This window comes from Falco naumanni, chromosome 6, assembly GCF_017639655.2.
Source record: "Falco naumanni isolate bFalNau1 chromosome 6, bFalNau1.pat, whole genome shotgun sequence".
Taxonomy (NCBI): domain Eukaryota; kingdom Metazoa; phylum Chordata; class Aves; order Falconiformes; family Falconidae; genus Falco; species Falco naumanni.
The window spans coordinates 44,515,668-44,532,968 of record NC_054059.1 but is presented as its reverse complement, the minus strand read 5'-3'; the positions used below and the strand labels follow the sequence as shown (position 1 = coordinate 44,532,968).

At 45.1% G+C, this 17,301-nt stretch overlaps 1 protein-coding gene across 7 annotated transcripts in view; it reads right to left on the bottom strand.

Moving 5' to 3' along the window:
• Positions 1-17,301, bottom strand: part of SASH1 (SAM and SH3 domain containing 1) — a 566,328-nt gene that overhangs the window by 115,132 nt on the left and 433,895 nt on the right. Inside the window, exon 1 of one of the 7 annotated variants that reach the window (XM_040597951.1) lies at positions 12,318-12,468. The exons of the other annotated variants lie outside the window; for them this stretch is intronic. Within the exon in view, the coding sequence (XP_040453885.1) occupies positions 12,318-12,413 (96 nt within the window). The 5' untranslated portion in view covers positions 12,414-12,468. Of the gene's footprint in view, positions 1-12,317; positions 12,469-17,301 lie in introns of those variants that run through there. 7 annotated transcript variants of the gene reach the window in all.

The following is a 17,301-nucleotide window of genomic DNA, read 5'->3' as shown; positions in this document are numbered from 1 at the left end:
GTTGCACATCACAGAGATGCAACTCAAACTGAAGCATGAAACAATTTGAAGAGCCCCATGCAGCTAAAGAGATCATAAAAAGCAGAAGCTGGCAGAACTCCAGTGTCAGTAAGGCTCACAAAAAATTGTGTGTCTCTACAAAACCCAGTAGCTGGTTCTGACCAACCCAAAGCCCTGAACCACAGGTTGAAAGACAACAAACATAAATAAGCTGTAGACTTGGAGAGTAAGCCAAGTTCTCACTTGAGCGTACGAACATCGCAACACGAACATCAAAAGGAGAGCATCTTGCTAACTAACCATTTGTCAGGAGAGTTGTCATGCCAAAGAAAAACACCTCACCTAGTTGTAAAAGTGACTGTAACGTGAGAAGAAAGACTCAGATGGAAGGAGTTTCCTCACAGATTCTGCTTTTGAGATGAAAGAAGAGACTACAGTCTCTGACTACACCAAACCATGAACCCAGCAAGAGTGGCAGGACAACCCGTTTACCAGGATGCATCTGAAGCACCACAAAAACAGCAGGGAGCTCTCTGAGCAAAAGGAAGATGTTACACCACTTTTCGCAGTATGCACCATTATCAGTTTCAAATCAAAGGATGTATAGTAAATAAGCCGCCTCATGCATAAAGAATCAGGACTTAAAGGGAAACAAAGATTTTGCTGTGTAACTCTCAACAAAATGGTTAACTGTGTGTAACACATACATGTGGTGATCTCTTCAAAGCTTGAGAGGTATAACCCAAAATGTGAAGGTTGGTTCAGAATGAGCTACACGTGAACAGGGAGTCAGGGCATCAGACTGTCTCTAGCAAAACAGTAAATCACGCTGTCATCCTCAGCTTGTTTCAGCTAACCATCCCTCTACTACAAATTACCCATCTGAAGCATCTGCTGGCAATACCTGAATGGTATAATTCGATGTGACTCATATGCACGCACATCAATAGTTACCCACCTATAGTCTGCACTTGTCTTTAAGCAAAAACAAAACAAGGTGCAACCGACTAGACATGAAGGCTTACTTTGCTCTCTGACATCCCTACTCAGTGCCTGAACTGAGTCCTGTCATTTCTGAACCAGGCTTAAATATCCATTATTTACTTCCCATGTGCTCCCTGCCCGTCCACACACGTTCAGCCACCTCACCTCCTCTGGGCCTCTCTGAAGCCAGCCTGCGTGCTGACCTTCCCCTGCCAAGGTCCCGGTGCGTGATCCAGCCGTTTCCTGCCATGAAGGCAGTCATTCTTCCTTTCACATGATCCTCCTAAATCCCTCTTTCTAGCAGCTGCAAGTTACCCTTCTCAGCTGGGACTCTCTTTTCACTTTTCTAGCCACAGAAATACAGTTCTGGATACTGAGTCACTGCACCTCCATCCCTGGCCATCCTCCGTTTCCTCTTTATATGAGAGCTATTTTCCTAAGAGAGGCATGAGTCTCATAAACCTCATTGCTTGTTTTTTTTTTTTTTTGTTTTGTTTTTTTTTAAACTGTTCAAACCCACACAGCCACTGATCTACCTAGGAAAGGCAGAAGGGACAGAAAGGAGCTAACATACCTTTTTATTCCACTCCCCTCTCTTTTTTGTGGCAGTTTACAAAATAAATAACTATCTGTAAGCATTTCGCAGTAGTTGCAATTAGGCTTGGCAGATGAAAAATGAAAATTTGTACAATCTTTTGTATTCTAAGTACATTTGAGAGGAAGATTAAAAACCACAAGTAATTTGGCAAAGATTACTTGAAGAAAGTACTGTTTCATCAGAGAGAAAAAGCAACATTGAGAACATCCAACCTCTCTCTTTTCTTTCAGTTCTGGTAATTAGGAACTCAACCTCCACACTGACCAAACCCAATGAGACTCATCATGACTAGGCGTGTAACAAGGACATGCAGAAGCATCCCCTTCCCTTCTCATTTATGTATGAACACACACCATATGTGGAACTATTCTTCATGTCATGCCAGAATTTTGATTAAGTCCTTGACCTTATGTTCTGTATTAACTTCCTGAGTTCTGATAGCTATCATGCAAAGCTTAGATTTTACAAAGCTCATCCATCTGCACGTATATACTCACTCCCAGACACAAAATCTAAACAATACATTGCTGGATCTGGGTTGAGCAAGAAACAGCACACCTCCCTGAGCAGACATGTCCCAATACCTCCCCAATTAAGTACACAACAGAACACAGCATCACAGTGGAGAGGGATGACACAGGATTAGACTCCATTTCGTGCCTCATTGCAAAATGTTCAGAATAAAGGTAACTGAAGAGGAAAACAGCATTTTTAAGGACTGACAACCATCTTGCACTACCTACAACTGAGCAGTCTCCACTGATGTAACAAGAAATAAAAACAGACCTTTCCCCCAAACCTCTCCAAACAATGCAGAGGACACAATGACAAAATAGAATATAACAAAAAATATGCATCTTTCCATTTTTATTTGTACAGTGCACAGCAAGCAAGGTGGGAACTTCCACATACAAGCTGGAACACTGACAGAGAAATGTGGATAATAAGAGACACCAGGAATTTGCCATTTTTCTCTAAAAGGAAAACGCAACCTCAGAGAAACTTTAGAGAAGCATGCCATGTACAAACACAGAGAAAAATGTCCAAAGAATCTGCCATGTATGAAGAGTCAAAACATACCCTGCTAGCAGGAAATCTGCCTTTACTTAGCCTTTTCTCCAGTGAAACTAAAACAGACAGACCTAAGGAAACACATCCAGTGGGGAAAAAGAAAGATGCCTGCTATTGCAGCCACACCAGTGCTTCAGCTGCACAGGGACATCAGTGCCTGTGCACCTCCAATACGGTACCAGGAGCTACCTCTGCTGCCAACATTTTTCAAGGGATATAAGCAGCCGGCACACAGCCTGTTCTTACTTCCATCAAAATCAGTGGCAAATTGCAAGTGATCTTAGGGAAAGCAGGAATACAAACACCTTCTGTGGTGGAGACCACCCACTGTGTTTGTTATGCTGAAAAAAAACCCTAAACATTTATATGTCAGAGATACAGTAAAAAGCAAATAACTGGTTTGAGCCTAATTACTCCTCAGTCTAACGTGAAGCATCACGTAAATCCAATGAAGAACAGACCAGAAACTGGCCAACGTGGCTTAGTGCCACAGGCACTAGCATCCCCGCTCTTCAACTGCTGTATTTCATGGTCTCCCCAACGTGACAGTTGACTATGAGCTTTTGATTGCTTGCTCAACTAGCAATTTCCTCACCTTACCAGTTTTCTTGGTTTTGAAATACAGTACCTTTATTAGCCCTCTGATAAAATGTTGCATGTGGAAATCTGTTCTCCCCAACTTTTGTACGAGACACATTCCCACAACACACTCTGAAGCATCAGGTTTTTGAAGCATAAACATAACAGTAATCTCAAAGATGGAAACTTGAAGACAGAAACCACAACTGACATACAACATGCAGTCTGCCCCCAACTCTTCTGTTTTACAATGGTTATTTATGAATTCTAAGGTGGGAAAAGCCCAATAACAGAGTGGAAGTCACAACCTGCAAGTTCTAGTGCATATTATGTATGAATACAAACACATTTATGTATAAAACTGTTTTTTTCCTATTTTCACTCTCACAAACTATACGTTTCAGTTTAAATGCAAAGCATTTTTCGTCAGCTTTCAGAACTACTGCATTAAGCTGGCCAACCACTGAAAGCTTCAAAAGTCACAAGTATTAAAAAAATACTCTGTATAACTGAAGGCTCCATTTAAGTCTATGCAGTGATATTGATAACAATATGAAATGTGTCTAACAGGGATGGTGAAAAGAAATGAGCCTCAATTTATCAGTAGCAAATAAGTATCTTCAATTTGCACTCTATGCCTAGAATTGTGCTAGAAATTTCTGGTGTGAATAACCCTTTCGGCTGAGTTGGAATATGCGGGAAGCTACTGCTGGATGACTGCAAGCACAAAATCCAAAGAGGATGAATGTGTTTCATAACTGTAACAGATAAACAGAGATAATAAACATAGACAGAACAGCAACATCCAAACATTCCCCAGCTCTAAGTGCATAAAACCCACAGATCCTACAGCAATGACGCATTTCTTCTAGAGGTATATACTCTGACACAAGGCAAGCAAAATACTTTAGAAGCCTAAAATGCCTTTTTCCTGAAGTGCAATGTAATGCTATGCAATCAGCCCTAGCACGTGTTTTTGCCCAAGGTCCACCTGTAGATATACGCTCCCTGAAAGAACTTTTCAACAGTGCTGGCATGGTGCAATGAGCTCTCATGATAAGTGCTCTCAAATCCATTTTTTCCTCCATCGAATCAGACTGGGGTTACGGTCGAGCAGAAAACAAGCTCTGAAAATCAGGGTCAGCTTGGTGCTGGCATTGAAAGGGCCAGGAGGCTCAACTCATCTGAACTTGTGAAAGAATGACAGAAGTCACTTTTTCCTTTCTTGTTGAAAACCTGTAGGCCACACACTGTTCCAGTATAAATAAACTTTGTGCCTTAGGCTCGTGAAACTTTTATGTAAACAAGGCAGAAATTAGACCCCTTTATCTTTTGTTCTTTTCTTCATCTTTTGTTTCCATTATGCCCATCAGCACCGCACAACACATCTTCAGTTGCAAGTGAGAGGGTTAGGAGCATCTCTCAGTCAAAAGACTGCTCATGTACTCTCAATTTAATATTGTAACAAGCACGGTACTGTTTTCACTACCATCTATTGACTCTCATCATGCTTGCTACAAAGCTTTTGAAGTATTTTATTATTGAACCAAATAATTACCTAATCTCCTTTACACACACACTCCCACACATAGAGAATAATACTGAAGGTGGAGAACACTGTGATATAAAACTTTAGCATGCTGTTACCAAAGAGCAAAAAGCACTGTATATCATACAGCGACAATAATGAAACAGAAAAGGATATATTTATATTCCTGACAATGAAATTACTACGCTTGTAAGCTTCAGTGTGGGTGTTTACCCATGCACACAACAACCACCACATTTTTTTCTACCTGGTGGCCTGATCGTGTGAACTGATCCCAATAGCATATCCCTGTGTCCATGCAGGGCCACAGGGAAGGCAAATCAGCAAAATCTAATGGGCTTGTAGCAGAGCAGACCTACAATAATGCTCCAACCACATCGCACTAAGATCACGACACAGCTATTAGGAACCAGTTCTCCAATTTATCATATGACTTTGCATAAAAAAGCCTGAAAGCATGATTTATAAATCATTGATGTATTATTCTCTTAAGCTCATCCATTTAATTTTTCTGCCTAAAACTGTCTTCCAGATAGGTTATACAATCCCCACTCTCAATTTCAAACTCTTCATAGGAAATGTGCCTCTAAAACTAGCTCAAAAATGCTTATCCAGGTATCACTGAAACTTAAACCAGTAAATATTTAATTATACTAATCTTAGTTCAAATAAAAATGGTACATTATAACTTTGTGTTCCAAAACACGGCAGTAGGCAAGAAAGGTTTGCTATTACCTTAAGCAAGGAAAAATGTTGCCCTCACCTCAAGAGGATCAAAGCAGAGCCAGCATGCCCACACCTGACCCACACCACAGCTACCGTGGTGGGGACTGCACCTGTTATTTTTAGAGTAGTTATTTTCCATAATGGAAATCTCTGTTGTGAACTCCTGGGTTCAAATGTGTTTCAGTGAAGCGTGTTCTAATCTTTTCTTCCCAAGGGGACAGTTAAATCAGTTAAGTCTCTCAATGACAGTGAGAAATAAAAGCCCTTCATACCTCTTCATCTAATCACACAACACGTGTCTATGTACTACTTTTTTTTATTGAGCAAATTGAGAATATGCTTTTATAGTAGAAACTTAACTTTTACAGACTTGCATATATTAAACCCAGTTCCTCCTCCTTGTTCATTTCCTCATGAAAAATCTCGAACTAAATTCTTGCAAAGCCACCTCAGCATTCCCAAAGTCACAACAACTATCTTCCTCTTCCTCCCACTGCCAGTAATGGCAACAGACAAAGCAGCAGGTTCATTAATCACCGTCTACATCATGCAATTGCAAAGAGGAAAATTATTAGCAGCACTTTATATTAAATTGTGTTCCAATTTAGGTATTGTGAAAAACCACTTTGCAGAGACATTACAATGCAATTCTTATTCATCCTGTGTTACTGGACCTCCTAAAGTCCAAGCACAATGTCTGCTCTGCAACCATTAATACTGTGACAATGGGGTAAGTGGAAAAGGAGAAAGCTGCTCTGCTGCTGCATGAAGGAAAAGCTACCACCCACGGCTCCAAATGACAGAAGGAGACATGGCAAAGCACAGTCAGCAGGGCTGGGCACACCAACATCTTCTCCTCCACCATGCCACCTCTGGAGGGAAAAAAGTCCTGAAGGAGCCAAGCCCAGACCAATGCTGAAGCAGTTCACCCAGGGTATGGAAGGAGAGGGAAATCCTTTCTCCCCTCTGACTCAAAGTCCCTTGCCCAGGGCACTGCCCATTTAGTCCATCTCTCAGCCGCTTCCAACAGTGACCCCACTCTGCCACATCCTGGACCCTCCACTCAGCTCATGCAGCTTAGCCCCTCTGCTCGCGCAGCATCTCATGCAATCGGTGCTAATTTACATTGATTTCTGGACAGCATCAGAATAAGTTAATCATTATCTAGTTCTGTAAAATGTCATTTGTTCCCAGGTACACTAAAAATAAGAGGCTTTCACCTGACTATAGAAAATGGTAACCAGCACGTGTAGCATAACACATTGTCCACACAATAAAATTCCTTTAAGTGCTCATAATCCTGCATGTGCAACAGTTTTTCACTTTCCGCACTGATTTTCACATATTCTTTCTGTTTAGAGACTGACATTTTTTCATATCCACAAAAGGAAGGAGGCATCATTACAGGCAAATTCTGGCAATCTGGTATTCCACTGCTCTTAAAAGACAGAGAGAACTTTGTTAATTGACTTCCAAAATGTGAAAAAAGTATGAGGAAAAGGAATATTCCCAAATATTGATATTGGAGCTGGTGTTCACAGCAAACCAGCAACACACTAGAAAATAAAATTCTATCACCAAGATTCATCTTAAATTTATACTTATTATCTAGTAAACAGCAGTTCACAGCAGACAAAGCACAGGTATATAAAAATCTTCTCTGCTTTTTCCTCTGCAAATCAAAGGCCAGGAAAACCCAGAATTTGCTTTCAAGAAAGAATGAAGAGAGCACCAGAACCAAAACCTCTCATCATTCCTGACCAAGTAGTGTCTTGTGTGGACTAAACTCTCTGATGGAGACATCTGTTTTATGTGACCTGACATGCAAGAAAAAGCCTAGACCAAAGGTTATCTCGATGAGCTGTCTTTCCTCATAAAGGGATTAGCATGGATAGGCATAACACTGTGTGGAGACAAGCGGGAAAGGAGATGCAACAGGTTAAGTTTAAAATATAAAATTTAATCTGACACCTAAACTGACAGTCAGTCGCTCTCCATCTTGGTTTCTTTATTTGAAAGCAAAATATACTCCGTGGTGTTGTAAAACAGAAAAAACAATACCTGCTGCTTTGAACAGCAGAGACCAGGCCTTCTAGGTTTATCCTTACTGTTGCAACTGGGATACGCTTTAAAAATGCACTCTAAAATAGAAGTTGAAACAAGAATGTTTTGAATCAGAATGTCCCCAAGTGCTTTTAGAGCTAGTTACATAGCGCCACAGCAATTTTGCCAACTTGTCAATAAAAATCAGAAAAAGCAAGTATATTGCATTTTCAAAAGCACATTTTACCTGGAGCAGCTACTCTGTTGCCTGCAGTTTTCCATAGAGCCATGCTGAGCACCGACAACTTCAGCCAGAGTGGCGTCTCGGTGCCAAGCAAACATCAGAGAAACCGAGTCCCCAAAAAAGACACTGGGAGAGCAGTGGAGTAGAGAGATTTCCATGGGAGGTCACAGTGAACTAACGATGATTGAACAGCAATCCTGCGAGAAATCTGCAGCTGGTGTGAGCTGCCTCAACTCCTCCTGGCAGTCTTCCGACTGCTTTTATCGGTTGGGGATCTACTTCCCCGATCTCTCCAGATATCCAGGCTCCCTGGCTTAATATCAAATTCCTCTCCCCCAAGTATGTTAACCAGTATGTAATTACATGTTATCACAGTAGTATTATCAGCTAGCATCTTTCTCTCTTTTGGTTTGTTTCTTTGTTACTTTGATAAGAAATTCAAATAGTCACTGAAACATGGAGAGCAAGATAGATTATATATGTAAATACTAGGGCTCCCAGTACAAACCCATGGAAGCTTTATTGTCCTCAAAATGCTCTGTTCTCCTTAGCTAACAGCAGATGGTGGGAAAGCACTGGTTTTCTCTTAGCATAACTGCAAAAAATTATAAAAAAAAAAAGAATTTTCTTTTTTTTTTTCAGCTCTTTTAACTGATTCAATAGTTTGAAAGAAGAAAACAGCTATCATTTTGAAATAAAAAGCTGAAAAGACTTCTAATTTCATTGCATCTCTTGCAAGTTCCTCTGTACCTTTTGCATCTTGGCCATTGAGGACAAAAACTCCTCACACAAACTGACATCTTCAGTGAAATCCCTGTTCCATCAAAACTGATCAGAGTTTTGCCAGTGATTTCATTAATGTCAGGATCTGACCCAGATACCTATTCCAGCTATGATATATGAGGAGGAAGAACATCCCGTAAACAAGACAGACACTGGAGTGTCTTCCCTGCACTAAGGTCAATAGCCCATGTTTTGAAAACACATCTTTAAAAGAATAAAGTTTACAATTTTCATTTTGTGTTATGATTTCTTCTCAGATCTGATCACAAACAAACCTTCAGACTCGGCAACAAAGAGTTCACTATCACTACATCAATACATGATTCTATGCCAAAAATATCTCTTTTTATGGTGTGGAGTTTGGAGGACGCAGAGAATTTCTACATTACAACTCATGATCCACCTTCTGCAATCTCTCTCTAAAACCTTAATACATTTTCACCATCCATCGTTGCCTTGAGACGCTGCAAATTATAATTAACCAGTACGTTCCAACATGGGCTTGCTATGGACTAAGCAGAAGATTTTAAGTATAATTATGTTATCTAGTGAGCTCCACTAACAGCACAAATAGCTTTGAGGTGCTTATACCATAGCTGCGCCTATGGAATATTTCACTAGAATAAGCACAATAGGGAAAAGTCACATTTACTTCAGCAAAATCCCAGTACAGCTGCAAGTATGCTCAATATTTGTCAAACAGAGTTATTATGTGACTTCAAAGTCCATAAAATATGCTGCTTACAAGCAGCACTTGAAAAGTATAGCTTCCCCTCCAGACCCGGGATCTGCCATCACAGGTCCCTGCTAACGAGGTCCTGTTTTAAGGAACCTAACCAAACGTACACAAACGATTAAATATATTTATCCACTGAATGAGAGGGGCTCAGTTTGTATTTTAAGTAAGTGCAGTACCAAATACCAGCTGGGCTGATTTCCTTAGCCTCTCCTCCCAAACCAGCACCTAGAGCAGACACCACCATGCCCCACAAGGCTTCCAGCTGGGCCAGTGGAAGGAAGGTGACACCTCTTCCTCCTCCCCACTGCCGTAACACCTTAAGATCAGGAGAGCAGAATCAGGCATTTCATCATTTTTACAAGGAACACCTTTTCCACCATAAGGTCAGCGAAGCGGTGGAACAGGCTGCACAGAGAAATTGTACAGTTTCTGTCCCTGGAGGTTTTCAAGACCCAACTGGATAAAGCCCCAAGCAACCTCACCTGGCCTCAGAGCTCTCCCTGCTTCAGCTCAAGGTTGGGCCAGATGCCGCCTGAGGTCCTTTCTAAACTGCATCAGCCTATGATCATTGCTCAAGAATGCAATTTTCTCATTTGATCAACCAACTTTTGATGATCACCTTCCTTCCTCATTTCATTACAGTTTTCCCCTCCCAAGATCCTGGCTCCTCTGTCCTGCCTCTTCCCCCTCTGCTAGCACATTCCTTTGGTAGCTTTCAAGCTATTGCAGGACCAACCTAGCCAGCCCGCCACTGCACCATCTTCTTGGTTCGTAGAGCCATTCCCAGTGAATAACTACAGCATCCACCACTGCGCTCCCTAGACATTTTGGATCATGAATTATTGCAAGTTCCAGGAATTTAAGACCCATACTCTCACTTGACAACATGAAAGCAGCAAGCCAGCTATGCAGGCCTCTGTTATGGTCCCACGAACCAAGACCAACCTCTACAAACTTCCATTTGGAAGCCACAAATCCAGTTCACCATTTGCCTTTCACAGCACACATTTGAAAGGGACACAGCTCTGTGTACCACAAAGACAAGCAGTGAAAAAGGCACTGGAGCTACCTCTTCCTCACCTTCAGACAAGGACAGAGCACTAAGTTTATACACGGTTCACGTTGAGACATATTCTGCAGCCACAAAGACTACAAACTCTTCAAAAACCTAAATCTGAAGAAAGCTAACAGCTTGCAGTGAGAACTTCTGCCTTCCCCCAGGTAAGTTACTACTTGAGACCCAACATAAGGGTTATCTTTTCATATTTGTAACTGTGTTGCAACACAAAACACTGCAGTAAGAAAAGGTAATAGTGCTGGCTGATGTTTGCAACCAATATAAACCGGCAACTTCACAGTTACAAGATGATTCCTTCCTGTAAAGCAGACCAACTCTAAGACAAATGACTTTAGCTTTGCTTTATTAGAAAACAAATTTCATCCATTTTCCCAGGATGGGAAACTAGCTCATACAGCCAGAAGAAACCTATTCAAAGTATTAGTTGTGTAAGAATCAGATCTTTTTCTGCACTGAGCCCCAGCATGCTAGGCTGTTGGTTTGGCCTCCTCAAACACTCCTTCCCAGGCATCCAATAGCACTTTGCTCTTACTAAATGCAGCACTGAAACCTGCCAGAAAAAGAGAGAAAGAGACTGTTCATAAAGTACCAAGTGTGTGCTCCCTACAAACTGGCAGAACTGACTCCGCTTGCATTCTTAGATTAAAATCATGAACAGTGAAAGAGTGTACGCAGCCGGGTGCTATTAAGCTGAATGCCATGTCAACAGAGAATTTCTATGAAGAAAAGGCACGAGGCGGGCTTTTAATGTTATTTTGAATATTAACAATAACGTCCATGTGAAAAGAAAAAAAGAAAAAACTGCAGCGTAAAATGCTAATTACATTCTCTGTTCAATTCTATAACCCTTCTGAATTAGATCACAAGGATTTACCATTCATTACATTTCACAGCAGTTTTCAAAAAAGTATTTCTCATAATATTCTTCAATGTTTGCCGGTCAAATGTTAACAAAAATTAATGCGCATCAAGCCTATTCATTTGCTTTTAAAATGAACACACAGGCACTCTGCTGTTGATCACCACATTCCTGTCCCACTGGAAAACCGCCAGCTGCGGTAGGTATGTAACATCAGTATTTGTTTTTTTGCTGAGTGGCAGTCCTCCGCGGTAATTATCATCTTGCACCTAAAGTAAATATTATTCTCTCGTTGCAAGTAGAAATAAAGAGTTGACTCTTCCTGTATTTTCACTGCTTGCCACCCAGCCCGCCCTGCCGGCACGCTACGTGCCCACCGAACCGAACTCCCCGTGCCCCCGTTACCGGGGCCATCTCTTTTGTTTGTGCCCAGCGAATTACGAGGATTAGTCCCCCCTCGGCCGATCACCGGCGCAGCGGCTCCGCCGCCGGTAACCCAGCAACTCGCTTCCCAAAATCCCGACGGGGCGCAGGAGCCCCCGGTGCAGCCGCGGGACGGGCGGCCCCCGGGGCCCCGCGCGCAGACGGCGCCCCCCACGCGCGAGCCCCCGCCCGAGCCCGCCGCGGAGACGCCGCAACACGCGCGTGGAACGCAAAGGCGGCGACAAACCAACCCCTCGCCCGAATTTCACCGACCTCCCCGGGTCGGAGCGCCGGGGAACAAAGCGCCCGCTGACCAGCCTCCGCCGGCGCTGCCGGGCGCGCCAAGGGGCGCAGGGGCCGCTCCGCCCCGGCCCGGCAGTGACAGCCGAGGAAACTTTTACTCCAAAACCGCGACGAAGCGGCCACTGGTACCACACGGGGGTCTGCCCGTGGAATTCCCGTCCCTGGGGTGCGGGGCCCGCGCGGCCAAGGCGCTCCCCCACTCGGCCGCACACCGCGGCAGGTGCCGGGGGGACACGGCGAGGGCTCCGCCGCCCGCAGCCCCCCGCGCCGGGGGGACGCAGCGCTCCGCAGCCCGCCCCGTCCCACGGCGGGTCCCCCCCGCTCCCGGCCCCACTCACCAGGATGCCCATCACGTCAGCCCACAGCTGGGCGAACACCTCCGACGTGCCGCTCTCCGCCGGGGCGGCGGGGCCGCCCGCCCGCTCGCCCTCCATGCCCCGGCCCGGCCTCCGGCTCACCGACGGCTGCCCGCCGCCGCCGGCCCGCCCCGCCGCGCCATGCCTCCCCCGCCCCGGCCCGCCCCGGGACACCGCGGGCCGTCCCGCCGCCGCCCCGCAAACTTTCGGCCCGGCGACGGCGCGGCCGGCGGTGCCACTGCGGCGCGGCGGGGGAGCCCACCCGGCTGGCGGCAAAGCCCCTCCCCCCCGCCGCCGGCCTGCCCCGCGCCCCCCGCCTGCCCGTGGACTCGCCCGGCGCACGTGGCCGCCCCGGGGCGGCAACAAAGGGCCCCGGCACCGCCCCGGCGGGGTCCCGGTCGCCTCCCCCGCCCCGACACCCGGGGCCGCGGGACGGGTCGCCGCCGACCGGGCTGCCCCCGCCTCACTTGGGGGCCGGGAGCTCCGGCGGCAAAGGCGACGGCGGCTCCTTAACGCCGCGGGCAGGTTGCCCGGGGTACGGCCCGCGCCGCCCCCCGACACGGCCGGCGCGGGGAGAGGCGCCCGGCAGGTTCTGTTCCCGGTGTAAGTGCCGGGACCGCACCGCTCTCCCGAGGGGACATCTGCCACCGGCCACCCCACAAAAGGCAGAGCTCTCCTCGGGAAGCGCTGCCCCCATCTATGCCTCCCGATTCCCATTACAAGCCCCCTGCCCCATGAAATTAAATAATCACTAATTACAGGCAGCAGTAGGGGTGCTCCTGCATCCTTACGGGAACCAACGGTGCCCGCACACACGGGCACGCCTGTTGGGGAAGGTACGTCAAGTAACAGCGGCCGAGCAGTGGATGTCCTTCATCCACTTTGGTGCAGGAGGCACCCAAAGGCCTGCCCTCCACCTCGCTGCTGCTGGACCCGGCAGCAAGAAAGTCCTTCGCTCCTGGTGCTCATCCCTGAGCTCTGAAGCGTTAGCTGCATCTTGAAAAGCTGCCGTTTGAAGGTGTTGTTTCTCAGAAGCACCTGTCTGCACAGGGTGGGGGTAAGAAGTGATGTATTTAACAATACGCAGCTGTCATGCACTGGCCAAGCATTTTAAGAGCTGACATCTTTGAGCGGCAGTAGCTTGTCCAGCACCCCACCAGCCCCCCTTGCTGCCAGGCTGGGTGTTATGTGCCTTGCACCACCCAAACACAAGCCAGGGCCAGGCACCTGTGCTCCACCACCCCTGCTGTCCCCCCTGTTCAGCCCCGGGGGCTCCTGACTCCCCACAGCTGACCAGACTCCAACCGATTGCATGGCACCAGCAGCCTGGGAGGGCTGGAGCAACAAATGACAACCATTTGCTAACTGGGCTAAAAATAGTTTCTGTAGAAATCATAGAGCAGAAGCGGGGTGACTGCACTCCTCATCTTCCCTCCATGTTCCTAGAAATGGTCTCTGTCCTCAAAGTAGGAGATTGTCCCAAGATTGGTTATTTTACTTTGTAGGCTAGCACCAGAGAGAAAAGCTGCTGAAAATGCTTCCTTTCTCAGCAACTGGTATGCAAAGAAATGGATGAGACCTTTCTAAGCACTGGGTTACTGCAGCTCTTGCAAACAGCACAAGCAGAACAGAAAAGGAGGTGGGGGACACAGATGGAAAAACTAAAGAGAATCATGCTGTGAGAATGTGGCAAAGAAAACACTGATGGTGTAGAAATATACACAGTTTCTACTGACCCTTCTTTAGAATGCACATGTAGGATACACACTATGTAATGCATCACAATTATTAACGAGTGATGAGAAATTATGAAAGGCCCAAACCAGGTATAAAATCTTTACTAATTTACCTTTAAATTGTACGCGACTATAAGCCTATGAAGTATGAGGATAAAGGCGTGCCAGTGAAGTCTTCTGGTACTCAGCGACAGCTTGCGTAACTCAAAATTGGTTTAATTAGTCGGGGGTAATTTACTCAGTGACCCTCTGAAATCCACGTTGCACCACTTAGGACAGTAATGTCAACCTACTTTCAAAATATCTGAACAAGGCACACTGTTGATCTCGTGATTTAAGTATTCTGGGCTCTTCTTGTCCACAGTCTTCTGTACATTGTCTTTTTTTGGAGGCGTATCTTTAAAAAAAACTCAACGACTCTGCAGCACAAATTCTAAACCCCCCTCATTGCTCTGACTCGGGCAGCAGTAGATTAAGATCAAATAGGTGCAATGGGCAGCACTCCCACTTGCCCTGCCCCTCCCTGCCGATGGAGGTCATTGCCCCTGTGCAATGATGACTACACTACTTGGAGAAGCAGGTCCTGAATATCTGCACTTTTCAACAGGTAACAGAAGCTAGATTATAAATTGTGGTGGTCCAAAAGCTGCTTCCTGAGTCATGATGTCATCCTTTTTATGGGGCAGCAACTTTCAGAGGAGCGTGATGCATGGCTGTGGCAGCCTTCCCATCAGCCAGCTGACTTTAAATTTAATCTGAAACACAAAGCCTTTGACTTTAAAAAGGGGAGGTTAGGGGAAAAAAAAAACAAACCAAAACCTTGCGAAGTCATTGACTCCAGGAGCAGTTGCTTTAAGAAACAAATTGACATGAGAGAATTGCAACAAATCCATGGCAGTTTACAATAGCTATCATCTTCTATGGTCTTGAAATTACAGTATCTATTCATCTTCAGACATTCACAAGATGCTATTTTCAAGACATTCAATGATATGCTAAAATAGTCCCTGCTCTCTTTCTCTGAAATAGACCCAGCTCCCAGATATCACAGCAGTTCCTCTATTTTAATGATGCCAATGTCCTGCAGTAATAAATCGCAAGAGCGTTTCACAAAAGCCAGCTGCAACAGGAGTAGGGAAGTTTTAGAACAAGTAGATGCTACAACAGTTTTGAAGTTATGACTGCAGTATTTGGTTTGGGTTACAACTGCTACTACAGAATTAAAAGTAATTGAAATTTAGCAAGTTAGAAAACAGTTTGTTTGCATTTTTTTCTGTAGCTGTCTAGACCATAACTCAAGAGACCATGATCTAGAAGCATGTTGTGCTGGACCTTTGTATGCTACTGGGAAGAAACAGATCTGGTCAATTTTCTAAAATTTTTGGGACATCTCACAGGAGGGTCTGACCAGACACTTAACATTTGGAAAACTTGGAAAATGGTCACTGCGCACTGCAGGGCAGCACTAGGCAGCAGGGAAGCAATCCTGACACGATTCCCTGGTGTCTCACACCCACAGTGCATGGGCTCACAGCTGCTCTCGCGTACACCTCTCAGTACACTCTGGACGGAAAGTCCCACCACAGAGCAGCTACAAAGCTCCCTGTGGTTGTTGTTCTGCAAATCCCTACACAGGGGATGGAAATGATCAACACATGTGGTGAATCTAGTTTCGCTCAGATGGCAGATGCACTGGGCATGTGAGTGTATCTTCCTATCACACCATCAGCTACATGTGGGCGTGCAGTTAGTAAGTTTCCCACATCTACACATCAAGCAAGATTAACCAACCTGGAAAGTACTCTTCTGTATTTGAGACAGACAGGCTTTTTTTCTAGAGGGATACTCTGAGCAGGATCCCAGCTCCAGGTTAAGGTGGCCATAGAAAACCTCATCCTCCTCTCTTTACTGAGGGTTTAGGGAGATTGCCTTCACCAGGCCAAACTCTTTCTCTGTGAAAAACAGAAACCTCAAATGCAAACCTATGATCATTAAGATAAAAGATGACAATCTTTCTGTCCCAAAGTAGCGTGTATCATCTCACCACAGTGTCACACAAAAGTGATATGATAGTTTTGACAAAGCATTTAATAGTGAAAAATTGAAATATGCACCAAAATAAATGGAAAAGATGACATGCACCATCAGAACCAGACTATCACAATGGCTGGCAACCTTTTAAAAGGCATTTAATCCAAGAAATCTATACCACAAACACCACCGAGCACTTTGATATCAATTTTAAACTACTTGCACGAGACTAGGAGAGATCGGGTTGCCTTAGAAAGTGGATCATGCCCCACAGTGTAATGGACACCAAACACCATGGGTTCTCTGATAGATGACCTGAGGGAAATGGCTTCCTGCTCAGAGGCCTAGCAATTAACTCTGCATGCATGAACAAAACGCATGAGGTTTCTCAACATCGCTAACAAGCACCCTGCCCAGTATATCAAGTCTAAATCGGAACATCAAAGCTTCAGAGAAATAAATAAGCAAGCCATTGTATGCACCGAGGGTGCAGGGGAAGGGAGAAATAAAAATTCCAGTTAGCCCCAACAAGGGACGCACAAAAGCTCTAAAACTCTTAGCACAAGCAAATTACAATGTAACACACTATTAGCAGTGATTGTATCTCCTTTCAGCTCTCTCCCTCCTTCCCCTCGGTGGGGGTCATCAAACTGAAATATGCAGTTTCACATCACAGCCCTTGATTGGAACTGCAATCCTTCCCAGCTGCAAGCTCCACCCCATCAACTTGTCACGATCCACCTTGGATCATTGTCCTCACTACCTTTTTTTTTTTTTAAAAAAAAGTCCTTCTAAAACATAATGTCTTTTAAATCTCATGTGTTACTTCATTTTTAAAGTGTTTTCCTTAAGAATTATTTAAGTACAATTATTATTTCTGGTAGCGGGGTCCCTCAGAGTGGGAACCTCTGCATCACCCGTATCAGCCAAAGGAGCTAGTAGTAGCTGCTCTCCAGCAGAAAGCAGACATGCCAGTGATCGCTCCAGAAAGCCTCTAGTGTGGGGCAGGATGGGGAACATCAGCACTTTCTGCCAAATAGGCTGATGCTCCTTCTCAGACACTATTAGTACATACAAGCATAAACTATAAGAGAGCACTGGATCTATCATGTGCATTTGCACATCAAAGTGCTACATGTTCCTAAAATGTTCTCATTTCGGTACCCTCTGCCACTTAGATAACTACAGAAGATATTCCT